General features: G+C 57.2%; 1 protein-coding gene across 1 annotated transcript; it reads left to right on the plus strand.

Moving 5' to 3' along the window:
- The first annotated feature begins 2,308 nt into the window (after positions 1–2,308).
- LOC134150414 (protein argonaute-1) lies at positions 2,309–27,332 on the plus strand. Its single transcript, XM_062594323.1, has 19 exons — positions 2,309–2,349; positions 9,379–9,562; positions 10,389–10,509; positions 10,644–10,825; positions 11,165–11,301; positions 11,727–11,861; positions 12,113–12,200; positions 13,658–13,805; positions 14,027–14,146; positions 14,650–14,772; positions 15,266–15,399; positions 16,939–17,123; positions 17,276–17,435; positions 17,743–17,833; positions 19,908–20,102; positions 20,575–20,709; positions 21,670–21,771; positions 22,650–22,849; positions 23,221–27,332. Exons 1-19 carry the CDS (start codon positions 2,325–2,327, stop codon positions 23,327–23,329), a joined length of 2,574 nt encoding a protein of 857 aa, XP_062450307.1. The 5' UTR covers positions 2,309–2,324; the 3' UTR covers positions 23,330–27,332.
- Positions 27,333–27,473: the final 141 nt, after the last annotated feature.

A 27,473-nucleotide genomic window follows, 5' to 3' on the forward strand; every position in this document is an offset into this window, starting at 1 on the left:
TATGTAACCTGTGGAACTCATTGCCACAAGATATTTATATTTATTTCTCCTGTGGTAGGAGTTAGAAAGCAATAGAAATACACCTGGATAGCATCTTTAGTGATACTCAAAGAAAGACTTTAAACTATCTCTTTTTCTGAGCCTGTACTAACCACATTGTCGTGAGAAAATATAGTGTCAATAGATTGTATCTACCTGGAGTAGTGATTTTATGTTAGTCAGAAATTAATAAATGAATGAGCTATTTGTTTATTCATCCTCTGAATTTCAGGTGAGGATTTTGTTTTCTCCTTGTATTTCTACTAAGCTTTCGGGCAAGGAGAAAACATGCAAGCTATAAATGAGCTCAAGATATATGATAGCTTAAAATAACCTGCATCTTTATGGGTTTTAATATTTTTGGCAGTAGAAGTCCTATGGGCTTGGGAATTTAGATTATTCAGCTTCAGGCAAGCTTAAGTAGTTCTGAAGCAAAAGGTACTTTGATGCCAATGCTTTTCCAAAATGATCACTTAGATCAGTCTGAAGAACCCTGGGGCTACTGATGTTTTGGAGCTAAAAAAAACTTTAAAGTGCCTTAACTTAGAAGGAAACACTTCAGGGAATTGTCCAACAGGACTAGAGAATGGATAATTAAAAGGCTGAGGGGCAGTTGGTAGGAGAGGCTGCATGCTCAGCAGGGTAAAGGGCTCCTGAAAGGCAGCTCCTATGTTTGGAGAGGCATAGCTGAAAACAGTAATATGGGAGAAAAGGGAAAAAGGGATGAGGAACTTGTCCCGGGGTTTGTCAGGTGTTTAAAGAAACTTGACTGATAACTGACTTAACTGGTCATCAAGAGATCTTAAGTAATTGTGTTTTGAGGTATAGTGTATCTGGATGTACTTCTGCTTCAGGACACCAATTCTGCTCTCATATTCTATAAATCTCATGGTGTGAGCTGTGTACGAGCTCTGTGTTGTGTTCTGCTCCACCACAGGATCTCTGGATTCTGCTATTTTGTAAGAATAAGTTTCAAATACATGGTTAAAAATGGGTTGCTTCTGGCCCAGGCTTTTCCATCTCCCATTTTTGCTTGGTTTCACGTGCAGCGGTACCACGAGAGGGGGCTCCAAACACGGCGCTCACTGGGCTGACCCAGCTGTGGGACAGCTGGGCACCCAGCCCCAGTCATTGGCCAGCAAGGCTCAGGACGGAGAACCCTTAAAAGTAAAGCAAGTAAAAACTGAACGCGCGCTCTGCTCTTTTCTCCCTAATCTGGGAAGAAAAATGAAAAGTATCAAAAAATCAAAAAGGCTCAGCTGTAAAAGGCATCATAAACCCACATGGAAACTATGACCATCTCTGCTCCTGTGAGCTGACTGCACCGTGGGATGTCGGTTATTACAGCACTTATTTGCTTAACAAGTGGCTCTGTCGCTGAAGATCGGCCGAGGAGAGCCCCCGGAGGCGAGGAGAGCCCTCGGAGGCGTGCTGCCCCCAGCCCCGGGGCGCTACGGGGCTCCTCCGCGCGCCGGCCGACGTGAGCTTTCGCTGACGCCCACCTGCCCTGTCTTCCGCCTGGCGTGCTGCACTCCGCGAGAGCTCGATTCCCAACGCGCAAGGCGTTTTTAGGGCGGCCGGAGAGAGGAGAAAGGAAGGGGGAAGCCTCGGGCCTTTCTCCTTCTCGGTGATCAGCTCTAATTTGTGTCGTCTCTGATGAGCGGGAATGAGCTTAAAAGCCTTGTTCTACCATACAGTCCTTTGTCCCCATCCCTGCCTACCAATGCCATGAGATACTGAAGAATAATTTAGGAAACGAACAATGATTTAGGAAACGCATTCTAACTGTTGGCTTTGAATTGTTTCTTTAAAGCTGCTGTGGCTGGAACCTAAAGGTTTTTGGAAAGAGGCTGGCCCAAACACGACCGAAACCGTGATCCCAGTTGGCGGCACGGCAGTACTTCGGCCCAGGGCGCGCCGGGGCCCCCTCCACCGCCGGGGCCCCCTCAGCGCCGCCGGGGCCCCCTCAGCGCCGCCGCCCGCCCGCGGCCCCCGCGCCGCCCTTCCCGCCTCGCGGCGGGCCCAAGATGGCGGCGCTGTGGCGGGCGCCGGGGCGCTGCGCCGCGCCGCGCCGCCAGGGGCCGCCGTGCGCGGCGCCTTTGTTGGGCGCGGGGCGGCGCGGCGCATGCGCGCTGGGGCGCAGGCGTGGAGGCGGCTGCGGCGGGCGGCGGTGCAGCAGCGGCCCCGGCCCCGGCCCTGCCCTGCCCGGCTCGGCCCGGCCCGGCCCGGCCCGGCCCGCGGCCCCCCGGCGCGGAGCGGAGCGGAGCGGCGCCCGCGTGGATGGGATGGAAGCGGGACCCTCGGGAGCAGGTAGCACCGGGGGTGGAACTGGGGCCGGGCGGCGGGGGGCGAGCGCTGCGCCGGGGAGGCGAAGGGTGTGCAAGGGGAGGGGGCGTGCGGCTGGGGGGCGAGAGGGGCAGGAGTGCGCGGTGGGGGTGCAGGGGGAGGCCCGCAGCGGGGCGAGGGGTGTGCCCCGGGGGCCTCGCGGCGGGGAGGCGAGGGGTCTGCAGCGGGGGGTCTGCGGTGCGAAGTGTAGCAGTGGGGCTGTGCGGTGGGGCGCGAGAGGTGTGAAACGGGGGCTCTGCAGTGGGGGGCGAGGGGTGTGCAGTGGGGCTCCGCAGTGGGGGGCAAAGGGGTCTGTAATGAAGGCGTCTGCAGTGGGATATGCAGTGGGAGCGTGCAGGGAGGGCCCTGCAATGGGCTGAGGGGTGTGCAGTGGGGGCTCAGCAGTGGGGGGCAGTGGGGGTGTGCAGTGGGGGGCAGTGGGGGTGTGCAGTGGGGGGCAGAGGGGTGTGCAGTGGGAGCTCTGCAGTGGGGAGTGAGGAGTGTGCAATGGGGGGGGTTTGCAGTGGGAAGCAAGGGGTCTGCAGTGGTGGGGTGAGAGATTTGCGGTGGGGGCCCACCTTGGGGGTGAGAGGGGGGCACTGTGGGGCCCTGCAATGGAGGGGGGCAAGGAGTGTGCGGTGGGGAGCTCTGCCGGAGGTCAGGGCTCCTCCAGTAGCCGGGAGCTGTGCGGCGGGGCTGAGGGATGTGCAATGGGGGGCACGATGTGGGGATCAGGGCTGTTGCAACAGGGGCAAGGGGGCTGCGGTGGGGGGCGGCGGGGGCCACGCCTTGGGGGTACAGTAGGCTGGGGGCACCAAGCGGGGGTCCAGCAGAGAAGGTTGCCGGGGGGCACCTGCCGAGCCCTCGGCTTGGGAACCGCCGCTCCTTTTCCCAGGAGGAACAGCACCCTCGTCCCCCCTCCTCCGCTTCCCGGGGGACAGGGGTGACACAGGGACACTGTGGCCGGGGGGGGGCTGCGGAGGCCCCTGCTGGGGGCTCGCCCCATGCATCGCCTGCCCGGTGAAACGCGGGAGCTGCTGGTGACGCTCTTAGCATCGGCCACGGGTGGGCACGCGGGGTTTGGGGGAGCCGGTCCTCAAAACTCGGCCCGTGCGGTGGCTGGGGCACGTGCCGGCCCGAGGTTTGCAAACTTCTCGTGCAGTTTGCAGAAGAATTTTGCCGTCTGAAAGGGGGCCGGGAGCTGGGGAGAGGGCGCGAGCGCCTCGGCCCGCCGCGGCGTGGCGGCGCGGCTTTGATGTAAAGCAGCTGCACGTTTAAAACCAAACTTTGGTCCTTCCTCAGGGTAATTAATCTGAAGCGTAACGGAGATGTCTCCGTGTCTGCGCGAACCGCTGGCAGCTAGAAGGTGACGTTTGATGCTGATTTATTGGCCCTTCAGCAAGCGGTGATTTAGAGATTAGTGCGGGAACGGGAGCCGGGGCTTTGCCAGCGGCTTGCTGCGCCTCCACGGCTGCTTTGTGCTGCCGAATCCGCCTGGGAAAGTCAGATAATGCCGCTTACGCCCCTCGTACGGTGGATTTGCGAGGTCGGGTAATTCCACGAAAGTGCTTTAAAAGTATTTCGGGTGGTGCCGCCGTCTGGGTTAGGCCGGGAGGGCGTCTGGCGGGGTGCGGAGCGCGCTGGGGACGAGCTGCTCTTTTCCCCGCCGGCGCCTTTCTCGGAGCGGCGTTCCCGAGCCCAGTCCTGGCGCGGAGACGGTGCCTCCCCGCGGGACGGGACCGCCCGGGTCCCCGTGCGCGGGCGGAAAACCCAGAACCGCCGGCACCGCTCAGAAGGAGCGGCAGTGGCCAGCCCGTCCGGTCTGCGCGAACCGGGAGCGCGGCCGCCGGCGCGGAGGCGTCGCATCCCTCGCTGCTTCCTCCGCTCGCCGCAGGGTCCCCTGCTCTGCTCCCGGCCGGGGCCAGGCCCCCGCTGCCGGCCCCGGTCCGCCCCGAGCGCTGATGCCGGGGAGCCGGCACCGCGCGGGCTGCGGGCGCCTGGCGGGGCGGCCGAGGGGCTTCGGGGGCTGCAGGCGGTTGCCGGGGGAGGGACGCGTACATGCGGTGTTTTTAAAAGCTAAACCTGGTTTCTCCCCGACCTGTACGTTTTTTTTTTTATCCCTTGCAAACTTCCTAAGTGCTGTTAAGATTAACCGTTGTCTTCCGATGCTAAACCCTGCAGAAGGCCCAAAGCCGTTCTTTCTGCAGGAACTCTTCGTCCTCAGGAAACGTGAAATCGCGTGCGTGTGTTCCTAGGACAGGGTTATTTCGAGAAACAAAGCTGGGAGAAGCACCTTGCCTCCAGACAGAGCGCGTATGATTTATCTCTAAACGCTTTCTGTTGTCTGTATCTAAACCCAGGAAAGAACAAAACGGAGACAAACGATTAAAATGGCAGATGCTGAGAGAAATCAGGGAGCCAAACCAGACGGAGAAGCGCAGCTTTTTCTGCCGCGGGTCGTGCGATCTCGCTCGGGGGCGGGCGCCCCGTCCGGGGAGCGCGGCGAAGCCCGGCGCGGGCCGGGCTCTGCTTGCGCCCGCGCTCCCGTCGCTCGCTCGTCCTTGGAGGCCCAGGCGCGCGTTCGCCGAAACCCTCCCGGGAGCGGCCTTGCTGAGGGGCTCCGCGCGGAGCCGGACCGCTTTCAGAAGGAAACGCTGCGCGAAAGCAGCCTGGAGCCCGTCCCGGCGCGTTTCCTGGCCGCAGTCCCCAAGCGACGGGCCAGAAGCGGCACCGGGTGGCCGGGCCGTTCGGCGCCTCCCTCGGAGCGCTGGCTTTGGTGCGCAGGGACGGCTGTAACGCTGCAAATCGACGTTTTCGGTCGGAGCCCGCTGCCTGCCGCGTGGCCGCGTTCCCGTTATACTCCCCTCCGTGAGGAACCCAAAACCTGGTTGCGCTGACGGTAACTTGCACGGCGGAGAATCGGCAGCGAGCGAGCGCGAGCGTCTGCGCCGGGAGAGGATAGATAAAGTGTTTCCTCGCCGGCGTGCTTTGCGGGACGGCGTCTCGCGCGGCTTACGCGGAGCTGCTCGTTCCAGGGCTGCCCCTTGCTTTGCCCCCGCGCCGCGGGGAGCTCTCGCCCGCCTCCGGCTTGCTCTGCGGGGCCGCGCCGGGGTGGGGAACGGCTGGGGGTGTTAATCCGCGGCGCGTCCCCCCCGCGCTTTTCTCCGAGCCTCGATTCCCATCTTTATTTCTGAGGGGCCGCGAGAAAACTTCCTTTTGTCTCCGCCTGCCGCCGGCGGTTCTGCTCGCGGGCCGGGGGGCTGCAGCGACGCGGTGGTTTCTGCCCCCGCCGGCGGCTCTGCCCGGGTAGCTGTTGGCCAGCGGGTCGCGTTCGCCGGCTGTCGCGATAAATAACAGCCGCCCCGCGGGTTCCCGGACTGATCCCCCCGCCGAGGGGACTGTCACCGTCCCGCCGCGCCTCCGGCTCCCTGGTTCCTCGCTGGCGGATTTCGGGGTTTCGTGGCGGCGGCACGTTTCGGGATTTCGAGCTGCCGGCATTGTGCTGGGGAGAGACGCGGCGGCGGCCGCCCCGCCGGGGCGCCCTCATTTGCATGACAAAGTGGGAGTCTGTGCAGCTTTGCCATGGAGAGTCGAGGTATGCGGAGAAAAACCCCTCTGTCTCGGTCCTTCTCACCGAGGCTGCCCCTTGCAACGGGAAGCTCGTGCGCGGCGCCGCCGGGCCGTGGCGCGGGGATGGCGGGGCAGGGCAGAGCCGGGCCCTTCCCCGGCACCTCTCTCCCTTAGCCCAGCGGAGCGCAGTTTGGGGAAGAAGCTGCCGTTTCGGGGGGTTTTGGAGGGGGAGCTGCGGCGAGGCAGGGACGCGGCGCGGGAAAGGCTTGGCTGCAGCCGTCCGGCGCGCAGCGCCAGCGGGTTTTGGGCACGGCGCCGCCGGGGCGAGGAGGTGCCGAATGCGACGACTCCCTTGGGCTGTCGCACCCCGGCCCCCGGCGGCCTCGGCTGCCCTGACGCTGCTTTGTGCAAGCAGCAGCGCGGGGAGACGGAGGCTTCCTTGTCCTCTGCAGATCTGGAAGCGGTTTGGGAAGGGGGGCAGGCGCGCGTGCCGCCCCGTCGCTGCGGGGCCTCCCCTGCGAGGAAGCCGCGCTGCGTTTGCAGGGCTGCGTGGCTCGCTCCTAGCTCTGGTGCCCTAAGCAACGCAGGCGTTGGCCGGCTGCTTAGCCCGTGATTCACGACCGCGGTTGTGAGGGTTTACGTTCGCAACGTGCCTGGAGATCCCAGATGAGCGGCTTGGCGAGGCGCAGCGGTACTTGCAGCACTAGTTGTTATTTCCCGCGCCGTGCCGGCTTGCAGCGGGCGGTTCGGCAGAGGCGGGGGAGGATGCTGAGCGTCTCGGGGCCAGCCCCGGCCATGCGTCCTCGTGGGCCGAGCGGATCCAAAGTCTCGTAACGGGGAAGGAGCGCTGGAGCTCGCTGCTGCCCTGCCGGCGGGTTTTGCAAGGAGACTGAGCAGCTTCTCGGCGAAAACACAGAGTGGGGACGTGGAGGCTCCAGCAGCGCTGGCGAATACCGATTTGATTGCTAAGCGTGTTTTAAAAATGCATCAGCTTGCAGCCAGGGAGCTGGCGATTGCCAAGAAATGTTAGTCGTGTGGAGACATGAATTATACTGAGCGTCGCTCGGCGTAAAATCAGTTTAAGACGATGGGACTCGCCGCGGCCCTGTGATTGCAGGGCGGATGCTGTAGCCGGGCCAGCGCGTGGTCCGCGGCCGTGCCCGGCGAGCCGCCGGGGAAGGAGCCGTTCGCGGCTCTCGGCCGCGCCACCATCACGCGAAAAGCAGCATTTTCACGTCACGGGCATCACTCGGTTGCAAGCTCACGGTGAAGTTAACTGGGACTGTTGGTCCTCCGCCGCTAGCTGGGGCGGTCAGAGCGAACCTGCGGATGCCGACGCGCTTCGGCCGCTCCGGTGCCGTAGGGGAGCCGGGACGGCCGGACCTCGCGCCGGCTCTGCTGTTTTGCAAAGATCGGCTGCGGCGCAACGCTGCGCAGCGAACCTGCGATGTAGGTTGCAGTTTTTTTCTAGTGCTAACATTTCTCAACTTGGCATAGAAATTTGGGTTTAAAAAGCAACCGAACTGGAGCAAGGGGTGCTAAGAGCACCGTGTGTTCAGGATCCTAAATCGGAGTCAGGAGGCTGGTCGGGGGGTTGCCTTCGACAGTTGGCCATCCAGATGGAGTGCTCTGAATATCTTACTGCTGTGTTCCCTGCACCCAGCCCAGCTGGCCAGAGACCTCGCTAGATCTTGAGACGCAAATAGAAGATGCACACGAACTGGAAGAGGGGTTTTGGGGGAGATTAGCAAAGTGGGGAAGGAGCAAGATGGGGAGATGATGCTTAGAAGAGCAGAAGTCTCAGTCGGTTTTCTGACAATATTTTAAGGTATCCTTGAGTGAAAGGGTGTTGCCAGTTTAGAAATGTACTTCAGTCATGTGGTCTGGCATTGCTACCCCTCACTTTATTATCTTTATTTTTTTGTAGCTACCTCTCAATCCCTTGGAGCTTTTCCTCACCCTGTTTTTAATTTTCTCCCTATTTTTAGCGGCAATGTCCGTGGAGTTAGCCTTTCCCACTGATGTGATACTTTTTTCTAAAAAGCAGTTCAGAACGGAGTTTTGGGGAGGAGGATAAAGGCAAAAGGAAAGTTAATGTTCTGCACTGCGGGTTAGTTACCCCGCGACCTGGGCGACTCTTGGGCAACTCGAAACGTAATCGTTAATAACCAATGTGAAAACAGAATGATCTATTACCCTGCAAAACCTGGCAGTTAAATAATCACGCAGCACACATGCAATAAAATATTTCCTGTTTCTTTTTGTGGTATCCTCCTTCAGGGGCGAGCCTGAATTCGCTGGAGGGCGCAGGGCAAAACACGTGTGTTTTCTCATCCCCGTGGCTGCGGCGCTTCGGCGAGACGGCGGAAACGCGGCTCCGGCGGGAGCGGGGCTGCTCGGGCTCGGCGCCCGCCGTGCCCTCGGCGCCTCGCCTGCTCCGTGCCCGGGTGCCGTGGGAAGCCGGCTCGCTGCGGGGCCGTCCCGCTCCCGCTCCCACTCCCGGCAGGCGCGGCGGCCCCTTTGTGCTGGCTCCCGCTTGTAAATCAGCCGGGCGCGGGGCTCGCCGCACTCCTCGCCCGCGGACAAAGGCCGGGCGCGCTCGCCGCCCCGCGCTCAGCTTGGGGAAGGAGAGCGCCTAAAAAACCCGTCCCGGCCCCCTCCGAGGCTGGAGGGCGGCGTGGTCGGCCGAAAAGGGTCGGCAGAGGGGGCAGGATGGGGCTGCGGCTTGCAAACGCCCTGCGCTGCCAAGAGCGAGGCGCGATGCAGCGATGCTTCTCGCTGCGCCGGTGCCGTGGGGCCGGGCTCGGCGCTCGCCCTCGGAGGGGGAAGGCCCCCCTGCGTGGTCCCCCCGCGTCCCTGTGCCTTGCTGCTTAATTATTTCGGTCCGAGTCGTTTCCCAGGCGTGCTGTGAGCGGTTACTCGGACCAGGAGGTGGTGCGTGCTCGCGGGGGCTCCCGTGTTTTCCTGCCCATCCTCATCCCGGGGCCACGCAGACTCCGTCCTCAGCCCTTGAGCATGTGCGCTGGGTACGAGCTGTGCTCCGGCATCGAGAGGGCTGATCGTAGCCCTCCGTCCTGAGCGCCTGGTCGGAGAACCGAGCCGCAGGCACGGCCACGCGCGCTGGTATCGCGGGTGCGCTCGCGCCTGCCGAGGTCCGCACCAGCGTCGCGTGCGGCCCAGCGCGAGCCGCTCCCCGAAAGCGGCACGGAGGTGATTCACTGCCTGGTGGGCAGCCTGAAGCCCGTGCGGCTGGCGAGGGCACGGCCGAAGCGGAGCGCTCGGCACTGCCGTTCGGCAGCGACACTTGCAGGGAAGCGCCTGCCGTCTCCAGCTGTGCGATCGCAGCTTCACCCCTCAAGCTGGTAATGGAAGCGCTGGGGGCTCTGCGTTGGCTACTGGAGCTTCTCCCGAGCCTCCTGACCGCCCCGTTTTCTCGCCCCGCAGCTGCAGGCGCATACCTGCCACCCTTGCAGCAGGTATTTCAAGCGCCGCGTCGGCCCGGGATAGGAACTGTCGGGAAGCCCATCAAGCTCTTAGCCAACTACTTTGAAGTGGACATTCCCAAGATCGATGTGTATCACTATGAAGTGGATATCAAACCCGACAAATGTCCGCGCAGAGTCAACAGGTAAGGCAAGTATTAGAGGTTTTGGCACGCCGTCCCTGCTTGCAGCTCCCTTGCGGAGGTGCAGTAAGTGCCTTTCTCCCTCTTCACTGGTGGGCAGCGTTCGGATGAGACTGTCTCGGGTTGTCCTTGCCCCCTCCGCTCTGGGGCTGTAAAGCAGTGCGCAGAGGTTCGCTGCTGCCCGGCATCTGTCTGCAAAACAGCGCCAGGTACAGCCAGCGCGCGCCCGGCCCCGCGTGCTCGCGCCGCCCCGTGCCAGCGGTTGTGGCGCTGCCCAGCTTGGCGGGTGCGTGAACCTTAGAAGCTGCGTTTGTGCAGCAGCCCTGGTTCCCGTCCCCGATAGCTGGGGAGATCCTGAACCTTCTTCAAAGCAGCTGTGCTACTTTGGCAACAGTCCCACGTTTAAAAATAGCAAGTCCCAGACCTCGGGCCAGCGCAGGTTTTTCTATTTTTTGTTTTTCTTCGCGACGCCCTGCTCGCTCGCCGTCCCCTGCTGCCCCCGCAGCCTGGGGCGCGCTGAGCCTCGAGGGCCGGCGCGCAGATGCTGTTGGCGATGCTCTCGGCAGCCAGTGTTGGCGGGGAGGCCAGCGGCTCCCTCTCGCCCTGCCGGCGCACCGCTCAGCTCTGCAGCCCACTCCGGAGCACGCGTTCCTGTGCGCAGCGTGAGCTCGTCCTGCTGCGCGGCAAGGCACAGGGCTGCCGCGAGCCCAGCGGCACCCCGGCGTCGGGGAGCTGAGGAGCAGGCAGGGATCGGTAAAGAAGCGGGGCAAACAGACTTTGCTTTTCTCTCCTCGGTCACCTCTTTCCTTGTCCCCCCTCGTCTGCATAGGGAAGTCGTGGAATACATGGTGCAACACTTCAAACCTCAGATCTTCGGCGACCGAAAGCCAGTCTACGATGGGAAGAAGAACATTTACACTGTCACGGCCTTGCCCATTGGAAACGAGCGGGTGAGAGCGGGGTGGGCGAGCCTGTGGCAGCCTGCACGGGAAGAGCAAGCCGAGAGCGACCTGCCTCCCCTTGGACTGCGGGTTCCAGTCCTGCAGAGCTGCTGCCACGGTTTCCCTTTCCCTTCCGCACCCAGGTCGACTTTGAGGTGACGATCCCCGGGGAGGGCAAGGACAGGATATTTAAGGTCTCTATCAAGTGGATGGCGATCGTGAGCTGGCGCATGCTCCATGAGGCCTTGGTGAGCGGGCAGATCCCCGTTCCCTTGGAGTCTGTCCAGGCGCTGGATGTTGCCATGAGGCACCTGGCCTCCATGAGGTATCTGCACGAAGGGGCAGCGCGGCGGACGGGCGCTGGAGGAGGGCAGGGGCAGCGAGAGCGCGCAGCGTGCCGGAGAGCGGACGTGCCGAGAGCGGCAGCCCGCGGTCCTGGGACTGGCCACCGTGCCTGGGGCTGCTCTTTAAGATCTTCGGTGTTGGCCAGCTGTGCTCTAGCACCTCGGTACCCTGCCTGGCCCAAGGAGCCGGTGCGATCGTTGCAGACGCTCCCGCGGCACAGCTGAACGGGGAGCGACGGCCCGCAGGGGCTGCGGTGCTCTGCGCCTGCCTCCCGGCCGACGCGCCTCTGCTCTGACGTGCGGTTTGCTCTGGCTTGCAGGTACACTCCCGTGGGTCGCTCCTTCTTCTCGCCCCCAGAAGGTTATTACCACCCGCTGGGAGGCGGCAGGGAGGTCTGGTTTGGTTTCCACCAGTCAGTCAGGCCTGCCATGTGGAAGATGATGCTCAACATTGACGGTGACTTGTTTTCCGTGCTAGCGGGAATGCCCTGCTCCCGGCGTTGTCGGCACCGCTGCGGGGCCCTGTGTGCAGGGCCGGGCCGATAGCACCCAATGCTGGCTGCAGCGACGGGGGGCTGGGCCCTAGGGAAGGATTCTCGGGCGCTGTAGATACCGCTGCCAAATTAAGGGATGTTTTCCTGTTGGCTTCAGCAAAGGCAGGGCAGGGCCGTGCAGGCGCTGCTCGGGGCGGTGGGCTGCGGCGGGCTCCTGCTCCGCGCGTCCGCGGAGGTTTGCCAAGCCGCCCGCGTCCTGGCAAGGTGCGCGTCTTGGGCTGGTGCAGGTTGGATGAGCGGCAGCTGCGGGGCTGGGGGAGGTTGGATGCGGCCAGGTCTCCCGCCCGTTCGAGGAGAGCAGGGTCGCATCTCGGTGTCTGTCCTGCAGTGTCGGCCACGGCCTTCTACAAAGCGCAGCCCGTCATCGAGTTCATGTGCGAGGTGCTGGATATCCGGAACATAGACGAGCAGCCCAAGCCGCTGACGGACTCGCAGCGAGTGCGCTTCACCAAGGAGATCAAAGGTAGAGCCGGCGGCGGGCGCCGCGAGACCCTGCCCGCGGCGAGCCGCGACCCTGGCGGCTCCGCGGGCGGACGCCCCTCCAGGCGCGGCCTCGCTCCTCGCCGGCCCGGCCGCCCTTCCCGGGGCGTTTGCAAAGGCGCCCGCTCCACCCGTGGGTTTGCGGTGCGGCGGGGAAGCCGGGCGAAGAGGCGGCTCTTGGGGCAGCTCCCGCTCTCACCCGCGATCCTGCTGTTTCTCTCTCTCTTGCATTAGGTCTGAAAGTAGAGGTTACCCACTGCGGGCAGATGAAGAGGAAATACCGCGTGTGTAACGTTACCAGGCGACCGGCCAGCCACCAGACGTAAGGCGGGTGGGAAGATGCCCTTGGAGAAATCTGCGCCGTTCTCCTTTTTAGCAGCCGGCTGTCGGCGTTGGCGAGAGCCACGAGGGAGACGCGAGCTGGTGGCAGCGAAAGGCGCGGTGGTGCTCGGCGCATTGTGCCGTGCGCCGTGCCCGCTGCGAGCGGGAGGGAAGGAGAGGGCGTGCTGTCTGCAGCGCTGGAGTTAACGTGCCAGGAATTGTCCTAGTTTTTACCTCCGAGCTGGGTTTTCTTCTTGCTTAAAATAGACACTGCCAAAACAGAAGCTTTGTCAAGGGACAAAGTGATCCCCTTGCCCTTAAATTACTTGCGTGTGCCTGTGAGCAGGCCAGGCCTGGCAGCCCCTGCACCGGGGGTGGCGCATCGCTGCCCCGGCTGCTCCTTCCTGCACGAGCATTTCCAGGGGCTGCTCTGGGGCCTTGGGAATTGCACCCAGGGAGGCTGGGAAGCAAAACAGGATTTGAGCCAAGTGCCAGGCGTGGAGGAGTGGGGCAACCCATGCCGGGCACATGGGACTTGTGCGGGTGGCTGCTGGGCAAGGTGAGCCTCGCAGTGCGGGTCTGCTGAGCTGTAGCTGAAAGAAGGCAATGGATGTTTTTCAGGCTGCCCACCCCTGGGGCTCAGAAATGTTTTAATCTTTTTTCAGAAGCTTTACTAACAGTTTGAAGCGGTGGGATGGGGGGGAGGAGAAGGGGATTTTTGGCTTTTGTTGTGCAAGCCCGCATGCTGGCAGGTGATTTCTGCTCCCAGTTCTGCCCCCACACCAGCCCGCTCCCCAGGCAGCTGCGCAAAGAGCTGGTGCTTGGAAGAGCCCAGGGACCTTTGGCTCCGTAGGGTGTGGGGCAGCGTGTCATGGCAGCCCCTAGCCAGCTTGGGTAGGGAAATAGGGGCCGTGACTCTAGGGAGGCACGATGGAGCTGGAAGGATGTGGTCACGGGGCGGTGCAGGACACCCTGGGCTCCGATGTCCTCCGCACGTTTCCCACTCGTTTCCCCCGTGGACCCTGGGAGCTGCCCTGGGTCGGGGCTCCCGATGCTGCTCTTCTAAACGTTCAGTAGCTGCTGCCCTAAGTCAGGAGGAGGCCGGATAATTTTGCCTTGAGCCTCAGCTCAGCCCCCGAAGAGAGCACCAAGCAGGGAAGCCCTGAGCTGTGTTCACGTACCTGACAGCAGCATGTGTGGCACGTCCTGTAAAAAACAGTTGCCCTGATTAACTGGATTAGTGAGGGAGAGCTTTATTTAGGGACCTCAGGCCCACACAGGGATCAGAGTATTTCTGTTTTGATTTCTGAAAATACCACTGTTCTGCTTATATTTTCTCCCTGGGTAGCTTAGAGTGGGAGCCTGCCAGTTCCCTCTGTTCCCAGCCAGAGCAAGTAGTGCTTTAGCTGTGAAGTGCCTGTGTGAGTGGGTGCATCCTTCGTGTCCTACCTCCGCCAGGTTTCCCCTGCAGCTGGAGAGTGGTCAGACGGTGGAGTGTACAGTGGCTCAGTATTTTAAGCAGAAATACAACCTGCAGCTGAAATACCCTCACCTACCCTGTCTCCAGGTTGGCCAAGAGCAGAAGCACACGTACCTGCCCTTGGAGGTGAGTGCCAGCTCTGCACTGCGGGGACCCCAGCTCCATGAAGCAGATGTGAAAGTTAAACCTGGGATCCGTGGCTCCGAGCGCTGAGCTGAGCAGCCCGTCTCCGTTAGCTAGCGCGGCTGCAGGCTCGTCGCCTCTGCTTCGGTGCTAGCTGCAGGGCCGCGATCCTCGTGCCCAGCGTGCTCCTGACGCGCTGCTACTTGCTTTCTCCTGCTGCGCAGGTGTGTAACATCGTGGCAGGCCAGCGGTGCATCAAGAAGCTCACAGACAATCAGACGTCAACCATGATAAAAGCGACGGCCAGGTCTGCCCCAGACAGGCAGGAGGAGATCAGTCGCCTGGTATGTGGCCGAGTCCTTGTGGCAGGAGGGACGGCGTGGGGCTGATGCGGGTCCGGCGAGGGCTCTGGCAGCCTGGTGGCGGGCTGTGGGCTGGCGTCCGTGGTGGCCAGTGCCTCAGCCAGCACCCAGCAGGAGCAGGTTAATGGTTTGGTTGCTATCCAGGGCAAAGCCTCTGGGCTTTGGAAGCTGGAGATATATGATGTTCCTTCTGGGACTCTTGATAACAATCTCTTGCTGGTTTGAACCTTTCCAGTGAAGTCTTAAATCTTAGGAGCAGGCTCTGCTCTTGGTTGCGTTGGTCACTTCAAAGATCAGCTCTCTCATGGATCAATTTAGAGGACAGATTTTGGCCCGTTGTTAAATTGCTGGACCTTCCCTTGCGAAGGGCACTTAAGTGCTCCACGGATCTGAACTTCATGTGTCCGTGCTTCTCGGGCAGCAGGAAAACCGCATGGGGTGAAGCAGTTGATCTCATTCCCTCCCACTGGCCTTTCCCTCTCCAGATGAAGAATGCCAGCTACAACCTGGATCCGTACATTCAGGAGTTTGGCATCAAGGTGAAAGACGACATGACGGAGGTGACGGGGAGGGTCCTGCCAGCACCCATCCTGCAGTATGGAGGCAGGGTAAGCAGGACTATGCAGCTTGGATGTTTGCTTTTGGCAAAAACACACTTTTGTGCTGGAAAAAAATGGTTTTGGCTAAAACCTGTGCTACCTTCAGGTTTGTAGGTTAGAGCTAGAATTTTTTTTCAGAGAGGCTTAGGTGCTTTTGCAGTTTGACTCTTCTGAAAGTTGTAGCTGGAAGTCTTCCGACGATGAGTAAAGCAGGCTCAAGGGCATTCAGGGTAAGGCTGTGGTTCTCCCATGGCCTTCCTCCTGCATGCCCTTGCCATGCTCGCCCTTGCTGAGTGCCACGATAGGCCCTTGAAGTGCTGGGAACGGGTTTTGGCGATGGGATGCTGAGGGAGAGTAGTGTAGCGGTGGGATGGGGAGTAGAGACGCTGTGCACAGTCGTCCCCGAGGGGTTAGCGACGTGGGGCCGGAGCCGGTCCCATCGCCTTCCCAGTGGGATGCGGCCGCTCGGCGGCAGCGCTCTGACCATCTGTTTGCCTTGCAGAACCGGGCCATTGCAACTCCCAACCAAGGCGTGTGGGACATGCGAGGGAAGCAGTTCTACAACGGCATTGAGATCAAAGTCTGGGCGATTGCTTGCTTTGCCCCGCAGAAGCAGTGTCGAGAAGAGGTGCTGAAGTAAGGAAAGGGGCAGCCCGCGCGGGAGGGCCGAGCGCCCGGGGAGGCGCGTCCGCGCTGGCGCACCTGCGGCCGCCTGGCTCTTCGCAGCCTGAGGCTGTGCTTTCCCTATCGCTGGTGCTAGAGCTATTGCTCAGCAGTACAGACGTGATCCGGGTCTGGACTGAGCACTCAGTCACCTTTCTGTTTATTCAGAGTGCTTGACTGTTTGTTCTGGCTGCAGACAGGGCCTGCCAGGTGGAGTTAGCACATCATGAACTGACAGCAAGCCTCTCCCAGATCCACCCTTTGCATCAGGTAGCTTCTAATCTGAACTTCCTGAAGCAGAAGTTGGATCGAGTTGTGAGGGATATTTAAGAAAAAGTTTCCTCGATACCCGCAGAGCTCAAAATTAAATTTTATTTGACATGCTTTCTGCCCCACTTCAGATTTACCTTGGAACAGTTTCCGTTGGGCTCTCGCATTGCTGGGTCTGTTGATCCTTGGAGTGCCCTTTGCTGTCTGTCCACTCTCAGCGTTAATTGGTATTTGTCTGTGGGATAAGATGTCTGACTTCTGGTGGGAGAAGAGGGCTTCAGCTGCCTAAATGAGAACATGGCTGCTGGTTTTAAGGACATTTAGCCTCTTCTGAATTGGTGTAACTTATGTCAGAAGCATACTAACTCTCCACAGATTTTTTTTACAGAGTAATCTTAGGCTTTCAGAGAAGCTTTGGTAGCTTAGAGATCCTTTGCCTCGGTAGACAAGTGGCACTGAGTGAGGATAGTTTATTTGATTTAGGAAAGCAGTCACCTTGGGTTTGGCTTCTGCTGGGGACTCAGGTTCTCATGACCTTCTCCTGCAGTTAGAGGGTATCTAGAGGCCATCCGTGCCTTCTGTGGCCATATTTTGTGCTGTTATTTGACGGGATGTTTTGGAGCACCTCTCAGAGACATTAAATCTGCAGTAACTGGATGCAGGTGAAAGTGAAACCCCACTCTGGGGTGAGGAGGTGCTGCTGGGCAGACGGGGAGCCTCCAGACCCTCATGGTTGTTCCTGCATCAAGCTTATCTTTTGGCAAACCAAAAATCTGGAGTGTTGTCTGACCTTGCGCACAGGCAGAGCAGCTCTGTCTGGTTTGGTACGCAAAGATTTGCATCAGCTTTGCAAATCACCTGGAAATCAGCTGTCCCGGACAGCAGCTCTGCTCCCCCTTCTCCTGTTTTCAAAGTGAGAAAAGCTTCCAATTCATTCAGTCTTCCAGAAAAACATCTTACTCTGGGTAAGAGGCCTTAAGTGGGCACGGCCAGGCTGGGGCCATTCAGCTGTAGCACGTGTTGATCGTTCTGTGCTGCGTTCTCTCTGCCACGTGGTGCCAGACGGGCAGTGATTTCCCTTTCCCATCTGTCTTGGGGATTGCTGGGTGCTGGAAAACTGCAGCCGTGGTAACGTGCCGGGCCCTCGTCCACTCTGTGCCGTAGCTGCCAGGCCCTCGGCCTTGCTTGGCGGCCGGGGGCTGTGGCACAGAAGGGCTGACCTCTCTCTCTTTCCGGGCGCAGGAACTTTACAGACCAGCTGCGCAAGATCTCCAAGGACGCAGGGATGCCAATCCAAGGCCAGCCCTGCTTCTGTAAATACGCCCAAGGTGCAGACAGCGTGGAGCCCATGTTTCGGCACCTCAAGAACACCTATTCGGGCCTTCAGCTCATTATTGTCATCCTGCCGGGCAAAACGCCGGTGTACGGTGCGTCTGGGGCAAGGGCGAGCGGGAAGAGGAGACGGGTTTTGCCGCGGCTCCGCAGGGCTGGGTGCCTCCTCTCCCTGCTCCTGAGGGCCGATGCTGAAAGCTGTGCTTTGCCGACCGCCCCGCTGTTCACATGCTCCCTCTGCCCACAGCCGAGGTGAAGCGCGTTGGGGACACCCTCTTGGGAATGGCCACGCAGTGCGTCCAGGTCAAGAACGTGGTGAAAACCTCCCCACAGACCCTTTCCAACCTCTGCCTCAAGATCAACGTCAAGCTCGGTGGGATCAACAACATCCTTGTGCCTCACCAGCGGTTCGTACAGCTGCTGCGTCTTGCAGCTCAAGGGCTTGTTTCAGACGTCCCCCGTGGCCTCCTTTCCCTTGGGCCTGAGTTTCAGCCAGCGCTCGTGGCGCCGGTGAAAAGGGTCCGTGGGCTGCTACGTGGAGCAGCTCTCTGAAACGTGGGTTCCCAGTCCGTCTTGCCTTGCAGCGAGCTCTTGCTGCAGCCGTGCCTGGAGGTTGGGAGATGTCCCTGCATGATCTCCTCCTCTCCACGGGCCGTGCATCACCCCGGGATGGCCCCCGAAGGCTGACTGCTGCTCTCTCCTCTTTCCCACCAGTTCTGCCGTCTTTCAGCAGCCGGTGATCTTTCTCGGGGCTGATGTCACTCACCCGCCAGCAGGAGATGGGAAGAAGCCCTCCATAACAGCCGTAAGTTCCTCTGCCGGGGCTGGACTCGGCGCCTGCTGTCCCCGCAGGGACACCGGAGCCTCGTGCCCCGTGAAGGGGCTGCGTCACCTTGGTGTGCTGATGAGGCAGCGCTCATGAAGGTGGCCCTGAGGCTTGTAGGTGCTTCGATCCGGCCGCTGGGGAAGCGGGAAACGCGTGGAGGTGCCGCTTAAACGCTGCAGCGGGGAGTCATGCCGCAGTGGGGGACGGTGCCAGGAGGGTTGGGCGGTGAGCACGGCGGTCCGGGAGTCCCGGGGCTCCCCGAGGATCCCCGCAGAGGAGCCCCGGGCGCGGGGACGCGCCGGGAGAGCTGGCAGCCGCCAGCAGATGGGGCTCGCGACGTGCCGGACCCCGTGCACGCCGCGGAGAGCCCGGCACGGCCGCCGGGCACACGGCGTCCGCGCGGAGCCGTCCCGACCGCAGCGCAGCCCGGGGCGGCGGCGCTTCCCAGGCAGGGAGCAGCGGGGGTTTTCGGTGAATTGGGGAATTGGGGTGACCCGGACGACTCCTGAGCCTTTCGGAGAGAAGGGTTTGCCTTCGGCACTGAACGCCCGTGGAACGATCCGCCGCGCGTGCGGACGCGGCCGGGCGGCTGCTCGCCGCCCGTCTGAGACCGTTGGGTGTTGCTGCGCGTCCGTCGCGGCGAAGGAGAGTGTCGGGTTCTCGTAGCGCCTGCTTTAATTAAGCATGTCAGCATTTTCCTATTAAGTTCTTAGCTTTCCAAGAGTCATAGCTCAGGTTTTCCTTGGCATGCAAATGCGTCTTTGGAGGAGTGTTTTTTTCTTAATTAAAAGGGGTTGGGATATGCTTTTGGCTGTTTGCTCCTAGGTGCGGATGGGACAGAACAGTCTGTTTCCTGGCAGCGGCACTTCCCCTCTGAAAACATTTTCAAAGTGCTTTTTTGTACAGGACCACAGTGGCTTTTCCCCCCACCCCTAATTTTTATAAAAAGCTGGTTTGAAACTGCAGCTGGGAAAGAAGGAAAAGCCTTCAAATGGGCTTGATCCTCTCCGTAGCCTTAATAAGACAAGCGGATGGTGTCTGCTGCCAAATCTGATGCCAGAGGAAACGTTTTTGCTGAGCTCATCAGCTCTGGCGCTGCAGCCCGAGGTCTAGAGCTGCGTTCACTAACCAGAATTGAAACTGGCCTTGAGCGGGGGCGGTGGGGTCTGACACCACCGGGAGCACGGGGCTCCGTGGTACTTCCCCTGCCCTGGCCAACGGGATGCAGACCGCTGGGCGAAATCCCCGCTGCCCTCGTGGTGCTTCGCCTCCCTGCGCTGGCCCAGAGCCATGTCGATGCCCGTGACCCGGGCTGTGCCCACAGCCGCGCGTCACGGCCGAGCCTGGCCACCCTCTGCCTCTGTCCCTGACGTCTTTGAGGTCTCCCTTCTAGGCAGCCCTGGCCGCGGTGGGAACTCCCTGCCTGACGGCTGACTCAGCCCTGTGACTTCGTCGGTGCTGCAGGGGCAGCCCTCGAGCTCTGGGCCGAGCCGGTGTTGCGTGGTCAGGGTGAAGGACCTGCTGATAGCAGAACTCCCTGGTGTTAGCTTAGCAAGGATCTAAACAGTTTTTATAGCAGTCGCACTGCAATTGCAGGCGAGATTTCGTGCCGGGGAGTATCCGTTGGCATGATGAAACTGCAGGCAAGGCTCAGGATAACATAGTCCTTTACTGAGGTCAGAAGCCCTCAAGAGCGGGACAGGGAGAAGAGCATCGGGAAGTGGAAAGGGCAGCCCTGCTCTCCTCAGCGTTTGGCAGGAGGAGCGAAGCAGGCGCAGAGCAGTCAATTCCCCCGTTCACACGCAGCGGCTGCGTGACTCGGCAGTGCCAACCCGCTGTCTCGCTGGAAATTCCAGCAAGGACCGTGCAGAGCATGAAAACGAGATGTGGTCACCACCATGCACGTCCGTTTTGGTCTTTGCTCTCTCGTCTCGCTGTCTGGGAGCTTGGGGACGGCTCAGACTCGCTGTCAGCTGTGGGTGTTCAAAGCCCGGGAATGTCCCACGTCCTCCCTGTTGTAATGTGTGGGCCTGGCCTGCCTCTGTCCCCACAGGTCGTAGGCAGTATGGATGCCCACCCCAGCCGGTACTGTGCCACGGTGCGTGTGCAGCGTCCTCGCCAGGAAATCATCGAGGACTTGTCCTATATGGTGAGGGAGCTCCTCATCCAGTTCTACAAATCCACCCGCTTCAAACCCACCAGGATCATCTTCTACCGCGACGGCGTTCCCGAGGGGCAGCTCCCGCAGGTGAGGAACCCCTGAGCACTGTGCTCAGCTGGCAGAGCAGGCACACACCACTCTGCTGCGGAGAAAACCTGCCCGCGGCCAGCAGCAAAGGGCTTCAGGACACTGCCTCGCTGGCGTTTGTGCTGCTTGAGGTTGTTGGGTTTGCTGAAAGGCTTTGTGCACACTGGAGGTGCTGGGCTAATTCTGCTCGTGGGAGCTGGGCCAAAGGTTTGCGAGGTGGTGGTGCTGGGCGTCCAGGAACCCATTCAGGACGTGCGAGGCAGCCTGTGGCCACCAGGCAGCTTGGGACAACGGATGCTTTGCTCTCCTCTTCCTTCGCTTGTGTTTGGGGATATCCTGTGCTGGGGCAGCTTTTCCAGGAGAGTTCACAGGGGGGAGAATTAGGTCTCTTAGTGCCCTGTGGGCGCATGAGAGCAGCTGGGTGTGGGAGACAGCCCATGCATTGCCTCACCGCCTGCCGTTGTGTCCCTAGATCCTTCACTATGAGCTTCTGGCAATCCGAGACGCCTGCATCAAACTGGAAAAGGATTACCAGCCTGGCATCACTTACATCGTCGTCCAGAAAAGGCATCACACCCGCCTCTTCTGCGCGGACAAGAACGAGCGGGTGAGCGCAGCGGAGCGCCGGGGGCCGGCGGTGTCTGATTCATCGCCGGCCGTCACCCAGAGCCAGCCCTGAGCTGTGCAGGGTGGAAGGCGCCCTGCTGGCAGGCAGAGCACTCTTCCCTGCCTGAAACATGCTGCTAAGCTGACTCTCACATTCATGCTGATTAGGCTGCTTCAAGAAATCCAGGCAGCTGTTTGCTGTTATTATGAGTTACTGGGTGCAGATGATCCTGATGACTCTTGAAATAGCCTCTGTCAGCTTGAAAACATCTGTTGTTTTGGTGGTAGCTGTAACCACTGATGCTGGGGCAGGAAGAATAACCCCTTGCTTACTTGCAGCTTGTTCACATGTGCTGTGCAAGCAGAAGTGCAAAGAAACGAGACTTGCAGTAGGCTCTTCTGCCTTGCAGGTGTATGTGCTGTTGAGGGCATGAATCAAGCAATCATGAGTTTGGGAGGAGAATGTTACTTGTGCAACAAAAGCACCAGCTAACTCACTGATTGCTATAACTTTTCTTAGATTTGAGCTAAATATAGAGTTTCAATCAAATTAAACAGACTCTGGCTCTACCTGAGCGTGAGGAATTAATTTTGAGACTGAGAACAGTTTTTGATCTTGGCATAACAGCCCTGGTATCTCATGGCTGAGGCTCTAGAGTAAACTCTTCGCAGAGATCCCTGGAGCTTTTGCCCACTTAATCATCGTTTCTGCAGTAAGATGGGCCAGTGCCCAGCCTTCGCCCTGCCTGCTTCCCACTAGCTGTAGTTTGCTCTATTTTGATGTTATGCCTGGGGCTGATGCTTGCAGGAAGTGCCAGCAAGCCTGTTCGGGCAGAGAGCAGAGCAGGGAGAGGTGCTCCTGCTCCTCGCTTAACAGACACTTGGGGAACTGCTCTGCACGGTGCTCCCAAACTGGAAATAACCCAGCACTGTATTGCTTTGATCTCTCTATTCCCTGCAGATTGGGAAGAGTGGGAACATCCCAGCAGGAACAACAGTGGATACAAATATCACCCACCCCTTTGAGTTTGACTTCTACCTGTGCAGTCATGCAGGCATTCAGGTACCGTGCTCCAAGCTGGCTGTTGTGATGCTGCTGTTTTTCTTCTGTTGTGGCTGCAAACCATGTTCTTGCATGTGTGACTGGGCCCCTCCTGCCGCCTCCCTCGGGGAAGGTGAAGGCTAGCCCTGGAGACATGAGCAGCTCCATCCGAGCGGCCGTTGCGGTGTCTGGAGGAGCAGGTGCCAGGACGGCACAGCCGCTGCTTTATGTGGCACGTACTTGCTTTCTCTCTTGGAGCAAAGGATCTCTCTTCTTGGAGAATTTCCTCCTTTGGAGAGGCCAGATCAGCAGCTTGTCAGCTGGCGTCTCGTGCCGGGCTCGTTGTGCTCCTGGTCGTCAGACGGGACCCGTTGTTTGGCTGCAGGCGGAGAGCTGGGGCCAGCCAGCTGTAGCAGGCAGTTTGCTTTGCAGCTGCTTTTCTTCAAGCAGCCAAGATTAGTCAGAAGCTACACTGAAAAAAATTGCACTTGCTTGATTTTCAGCTGCTTCCACAAAGGAGGCTTTTTGGCTTCCTCTCCCCCAAAGACAGCGCAGAGCTGGCCAGGTTCAGGGGAGCTGCAGGGGAGCCCGGGTCGGCGCAGACGGACGCGGTGCGCTGCGAGGGTCGGCAGCCCGCCGCTGCCTGGGGGCAGCTGCTTTCGCGTTCGTTTGCACCTCGGTGCAAAGTGCTGCTTCGTGCCTTGCGGCGCCCGTGTGCGTGTGGCGTACTCGGCTTAGGGCAGCGCAGGATGGAGCTTGGAAATGGAAGGCAGATGATGGAGGGGGTACCCGACCTTACCGCAGGGAGGGAGCGATGTCTCCCACGGGCCCCCTCTCTCGCGGCCGCCTCGTGTTTGGGTGCGGGCAGCACCTCCCACACCACCCCCTCTCCTCCCCAGGGTACGAGCCGGCCGTCCCATTACTACGTCCTCTGGGATGACAACCGGTTCACCGCGGATGAGCTGCAGATCCTCACCTACCAGCTGTGCCATACGTACGTGCGCTGCACCCGCTCCGTCTCCATCCCGGCCCCGGCCTACTACGCCCGGCTGGTGGCGTTCAGAGCCCGCTACCACCTCGTGGACAAGGAGCACGACAGGTGAGTGGCGGTGCGCATGTCCCTGGAGCAGGGACCACGGGGGTGGCCTGCCGGCAAGCAGCGCGCTGCCTCCGTGTCCGAACGCGGCTGGACGGGAGCAGCTCGGCAGCGGAGCCCTTCCTGGGCAGACTCATGTGCAGCTGTGCCCTCTTAGGGCTCAGCCTGGCGGGAGAGGGGATAAAGAGGGGCCGTGCCCCATCCTGGGCTGGCCCAGGCCCTGCGACAACTGCTGCGGGGTGTTTTGGGTGTTACCAGCCTCCTCAGGATGCTGGGATCTCGGGGGCGCTGGGCACGGTCCCCAGCGCAGCGAGCGTCCCCCTGCATGGCTGGTGCTCGCCATCACACAATGATTTTTTTTCTTGCACTTTCAGCGGCGAGGGCAGCCATATATCTGGACAGAGCAACGGCAGAGACCCCCAGGCCTTGGCGAAGGCTGTGCAGGTTCATCAGGACACTTTACGTACCATGTACTTTGCTTGAAAGCCTAACTTTTGTTACCTCACTCAAGAAAGCTTTCAGATTTGTAGGAGCCATACAAAAAAGGAAGCATTGGGACACCTTGTTTTTTTTCCAATGAGAAATCACTGCAGGGCAGGCAGCGTCGATTTGAGGCAGGAGACCAGCACCATGGGACAGAAAGATCCAACACCTTTGTAGGATTGGAAGAGACTGATATTTTTTTTTTTTTTTTTTTTTTTTTTTTTTAATTTTTCTGGCTTTGCAAAATTTTGACCTGACCAAACACATGAAGGCATTCAAGGAAGGGATAAACTTCCAGGAGGCAGAAGCAGGTTTTCATTTTTAAGATGCAATACTATAGACTCCTGACTGTGAAATGGCGGATTTGGTCCTCCGTTGCCCACCAGGCGCTGGTAGGTATTTTTTGTGGGGTCGGGGGGAGGGGATTTTTAGAGCCTTAAAACAGAAGACTAGATTTATAAAACTAATATTTTAGAATATGAGATGCTTTAATGGGTTAAGGGGAAAAACAACTAGTTTATAGGAGAACTCTAACACTAACAGTCCCCCCAAAATAATTTCCCCCCATATAATGTAAGGCACCCTAGCACTTAGCTCAGAACTGAAAACTGTCTTCCTTGTGTTAAAAGCTAGTTAGCTGCTGCCATTCAAAGCAACAGTCACAGACTTTTCCATGGGTGAGTGCCTTACTATGATGCTGCAAAATTTCAATGTTTTTAATCTTGTAAGGAAAATAGTAATCTTGTCTTGATGGTGGTCCATATTTCCATCAGAAGGAGTTAATTTTTATGGTCCTAAGTTGCAGTTTGTGTTAGTTCACAACCTCATGGTGGTTAAACTCCATTGAAAGATGTGCACTTTCATATAGGACAAGTTTAAAGGCTGCTGACCCATTTTTGTTTCCAATGTACTACTTGTTATTTAAAACTGTTTCTGACAAATGGGGGCATCTTCATCCCATGAGGACAGAAATTGCTATCGTTTTTTTTTTCTGACTTTCTATGATGGAAACCGGGATTTTTTTACTAAACATTATTTTTATATGATACTGAGTCTGTTGCCAAAATACACAAGTCATTAACATTCTCAGAGTTTACATCACTGCACTTCCTGAGGCTGTGCGCTCACGCCAGAGATCTCTAATGTTTCCTGTCCGAAGCGTGCGTTACAGACTGCAGTCCGTGCAGCTCTGGGGTATTCCTCAATGCTCTCGTCTCCCATGCATCATGCGCGTTCCTCATGTGTCTGCATGGGCCGACCGTTTTCTGAGATACCACGTACCCCAACTTCAGCATGTCCAAACTGTTGTAGATTCTGCTGCTAGGTTTTGCTGCTCTTTTGTGTCATGGTATCACTGATTTCATGCACAGGGTTTTTATTCTGAAAGCACACCAGATTGTTCCTTAGTCAGAATTATAAAATACTTGTTATTGTCATGGGGGAACTCCTCCTGGTTTGTGTTCGTAATGGGGAAAAAGCCTTTTTTTCACGACAGTAAAACGGTGACTGCTTTTCAGACTTATTTTGCTCTACAGAATGACCATTCTGCACAGCAGGGCAGTAGTAGCAACTCCTTACCAATAGCATGTGGGCATATTATCTGATTTTTTTGATATGAATATGTGCACAAAGCTTCCTTCAAGAGAAAGTTGTGTACACTGCTCCTGAGCTCTTACGGGGAAGAGCTTTGTTATCAATTTACTGCCAAAAGTGAACACATTTTCAAGGCCTATTACAAGCACTGCCCTTTGTCAGTACACATCGATAGAAGCACAGCTTTTTATTTTGTACTTACGTTTAAACTTGCCTTGCTAGTAGTTCATAAACACAGCATTAGTTATGTTGACCCATTGCTCTGTCCTAATACCAAGAATCCACTGTACTTGTTTTCTTTTCCGGCAACGTATTTGTGAAAAAACGAAGTCATCGATATGCTATGCAAACTAAGTGCTGAGCCCACTGATGTCACGTTTTGCAAAGATCCTATATTTAGCACAGTTGTATTTTTTCTCAAGACTACAGTATTTGGTTCACATTCTCCTTTGCACCTTGTGTCAAACTCCACTGCTGTATATGTACAAGGTGAGAGGAAGGAGACCGAGAACCATTCATGGTCAGTAGGGTAGCGAGCTCTTAGGGAGGCTTTTGAGAGCAGGGAATGCATAAACGCTAAGTGTCAACATGAGAAGCCTACATTCCTATACACAAGTGCCTGCATAGTGACACAAATTCAGCACCTCTCCCATTTCATCCTCAGAACTCTGGCTTGTGTTCATTGAAAGCAAAATGATCTCAGAGGGGCTGTACCCACCCTATTTTGTATTAGGAGGCCCCTCATTAAGAGTAAAACTGGGGGTTACGGTTGAAGTTCTCTCTGCAAATCAGTTTGTTCACCAGCATTATGACTGAAAGCACCTTGCTGCTGTTCTGCAGCTAAGGGCAAAGGTATTTTGGTTTCTACTTTTTATTTTAATGTTTTAGTTGGGTCTAGAATTCTGAAATGTCTTTTAGTAGCTCTGGCATAGCACATGCCATTTTTAACCATTTGAAAAGAGATAGTGTGGGCATTTACAGAAACAGCTTGTTGCTCTGTAACAATTTTTTTTTTTAACCTTGAGACTTGAAATGTAAAATGGACCTTTAAGATTTGCACTCATTTGTAAGGTGGCTGTTCATAGAAAATTATGAATGAAGACTTGCTGATGTAGCACCTACTTTTAACAGCAATTTTAACTACACAAAAGCTTCACGGCTTCTGAAACTCTCAGCTGTTGACTTGCAGATCATGTTCTGCCCTTATTTCACCCTCTGCGTTGGGTTTTTATGGTTTTAAATAAATAAATAAATAAGCCAAACTCAGCTGCTGTGCCCTTTAAAACCATATTTCCATTTTGAAGAAGTTTAGAAGGGATTTGAGTTACTCGCATGTTTTGTATAATGGACTATGCACTGTACCTTACACACGGCTCCAGCATTCAATATTTCTACCCTTTTCTTGTCCAAGATGCAAATGAGTAATTGCATGGTGAGGTGCTGTGCGTTTTGCTACACATAGCAAATAGGTGTTAACCAGTATACATATCACAATTTGTAGTTACCACAAAACCCACGCGGTCATCCTGAATGGCTCCCGAGTCTCTACCTTCTAAATGCGCACGTGTCCCTTGTGCAACTGGAAAAATTGCCAAGTGCATGCAGATTTGTGGGAAGAGGAATAACTTTCATTTATCCGTCAGTTGTTGAATGCTGTTTGTTTCCCTTATCTCATATCTGAACATAGCGGGGTGCACGAGGGCAGAATAGCCCTCAGGAAAGCTTAGCAGGGGCAGTCGGGGGGTTCTGGTATTTGCAAGTGTATTACCTGATGTCTAGTATTGAAAAGCCCAAGCATTCAGCGTTGCCTCACGGAAGGTTTTCTTCTTGGAAAATTATTGTGAAATAAAAGAATGTGATTCTTTCAGGAAGGGAAGCCAGACAGCAGGACAGCAATAAACAAGTGAAATTCATATCTTGCCTGAGTGATTTGCACTTCAATAGTTGTGAAAGAAAACTGATGGGGCTTCCAGTGCTTTTGTGTTCAATTTCTAGCCCCTTTCGTACCTCCTTTATACAAACAAGTGTTGAACTGTACATAGAGTGTTTACAAGACACTCTGGGTTGTTACTTTTCTCTTGTGTTTTTCTTTTTCTCTCTCTCTCTCTTTTTTTTTTTTTTTTTTTGCTTTAGCTTGAACTCTGTATGGTCCATTTGTTGAATAGACGTGAACAGTTGATGTACAGTACTTACTAAACAAGCAGCAGCACAAAACTTATTTTATTAAGAAAATAAGGCTTATATTTTAAAGGTTGAATATCAACTTTTTTTTTTTTTTTGTATGTGTGGAATTAAAGACTGGTAAAGAGTAATGAAATCCTTGGATTAGGCCAAAAGAAAATAAATGTAAGATCATAACCACCTCTTTATTAAAGAAAATGGTATGATTAAAGACCTCCAGAACATTGTATTTATATTTGATTTGATTGCCTTTGTGATTTTTTTTTCTTTGCCTTCATCTTGATTTTTGCTTGCAACTTTGACTTTGCAGTCCGAAGTGTCTGTTACCCTGTAACTGTTGGCAGAAGACCTAATAAAAGCAATGTGAATA

This window comes from Rhea pennata, chromosome 23 (genome assembly GCF_028389875.1).
Source record: "Rhea pennata isolate bPtePen1 chromosome 23, bPtePen1.pri, whole genome shotgun sequence".
Lineage (NCBI taxonomy): Eukaryota > Metazoa > Chordata > Aves > Rheiformes > Rheidae > Rhea > Rhea pennata.

Bases quoted from the DNA above. Each gene is read 5' to 3' on its own strand.
- LOC134150414 (XM_062594323.1), top strand. From the start codon at position 2,325: ATGGAAGCGGGACCCTCGGGAGCAG. The intron at 14,147-14,649 runs GTATGTGGCCGA...TTCCCTCTCCAG, and splicing joins AGGAGGAGATCAGTCGCCTG to ATGAAGAATGCCAGCTACAA. The intron at 20,103-20,574 runs GTGAGGAACCCC...TTGTGTCCCTAG, and splicing joins CCGAGGGGCAGCTCCCGCAG to ATCCTTCACTATGAGCTTCT.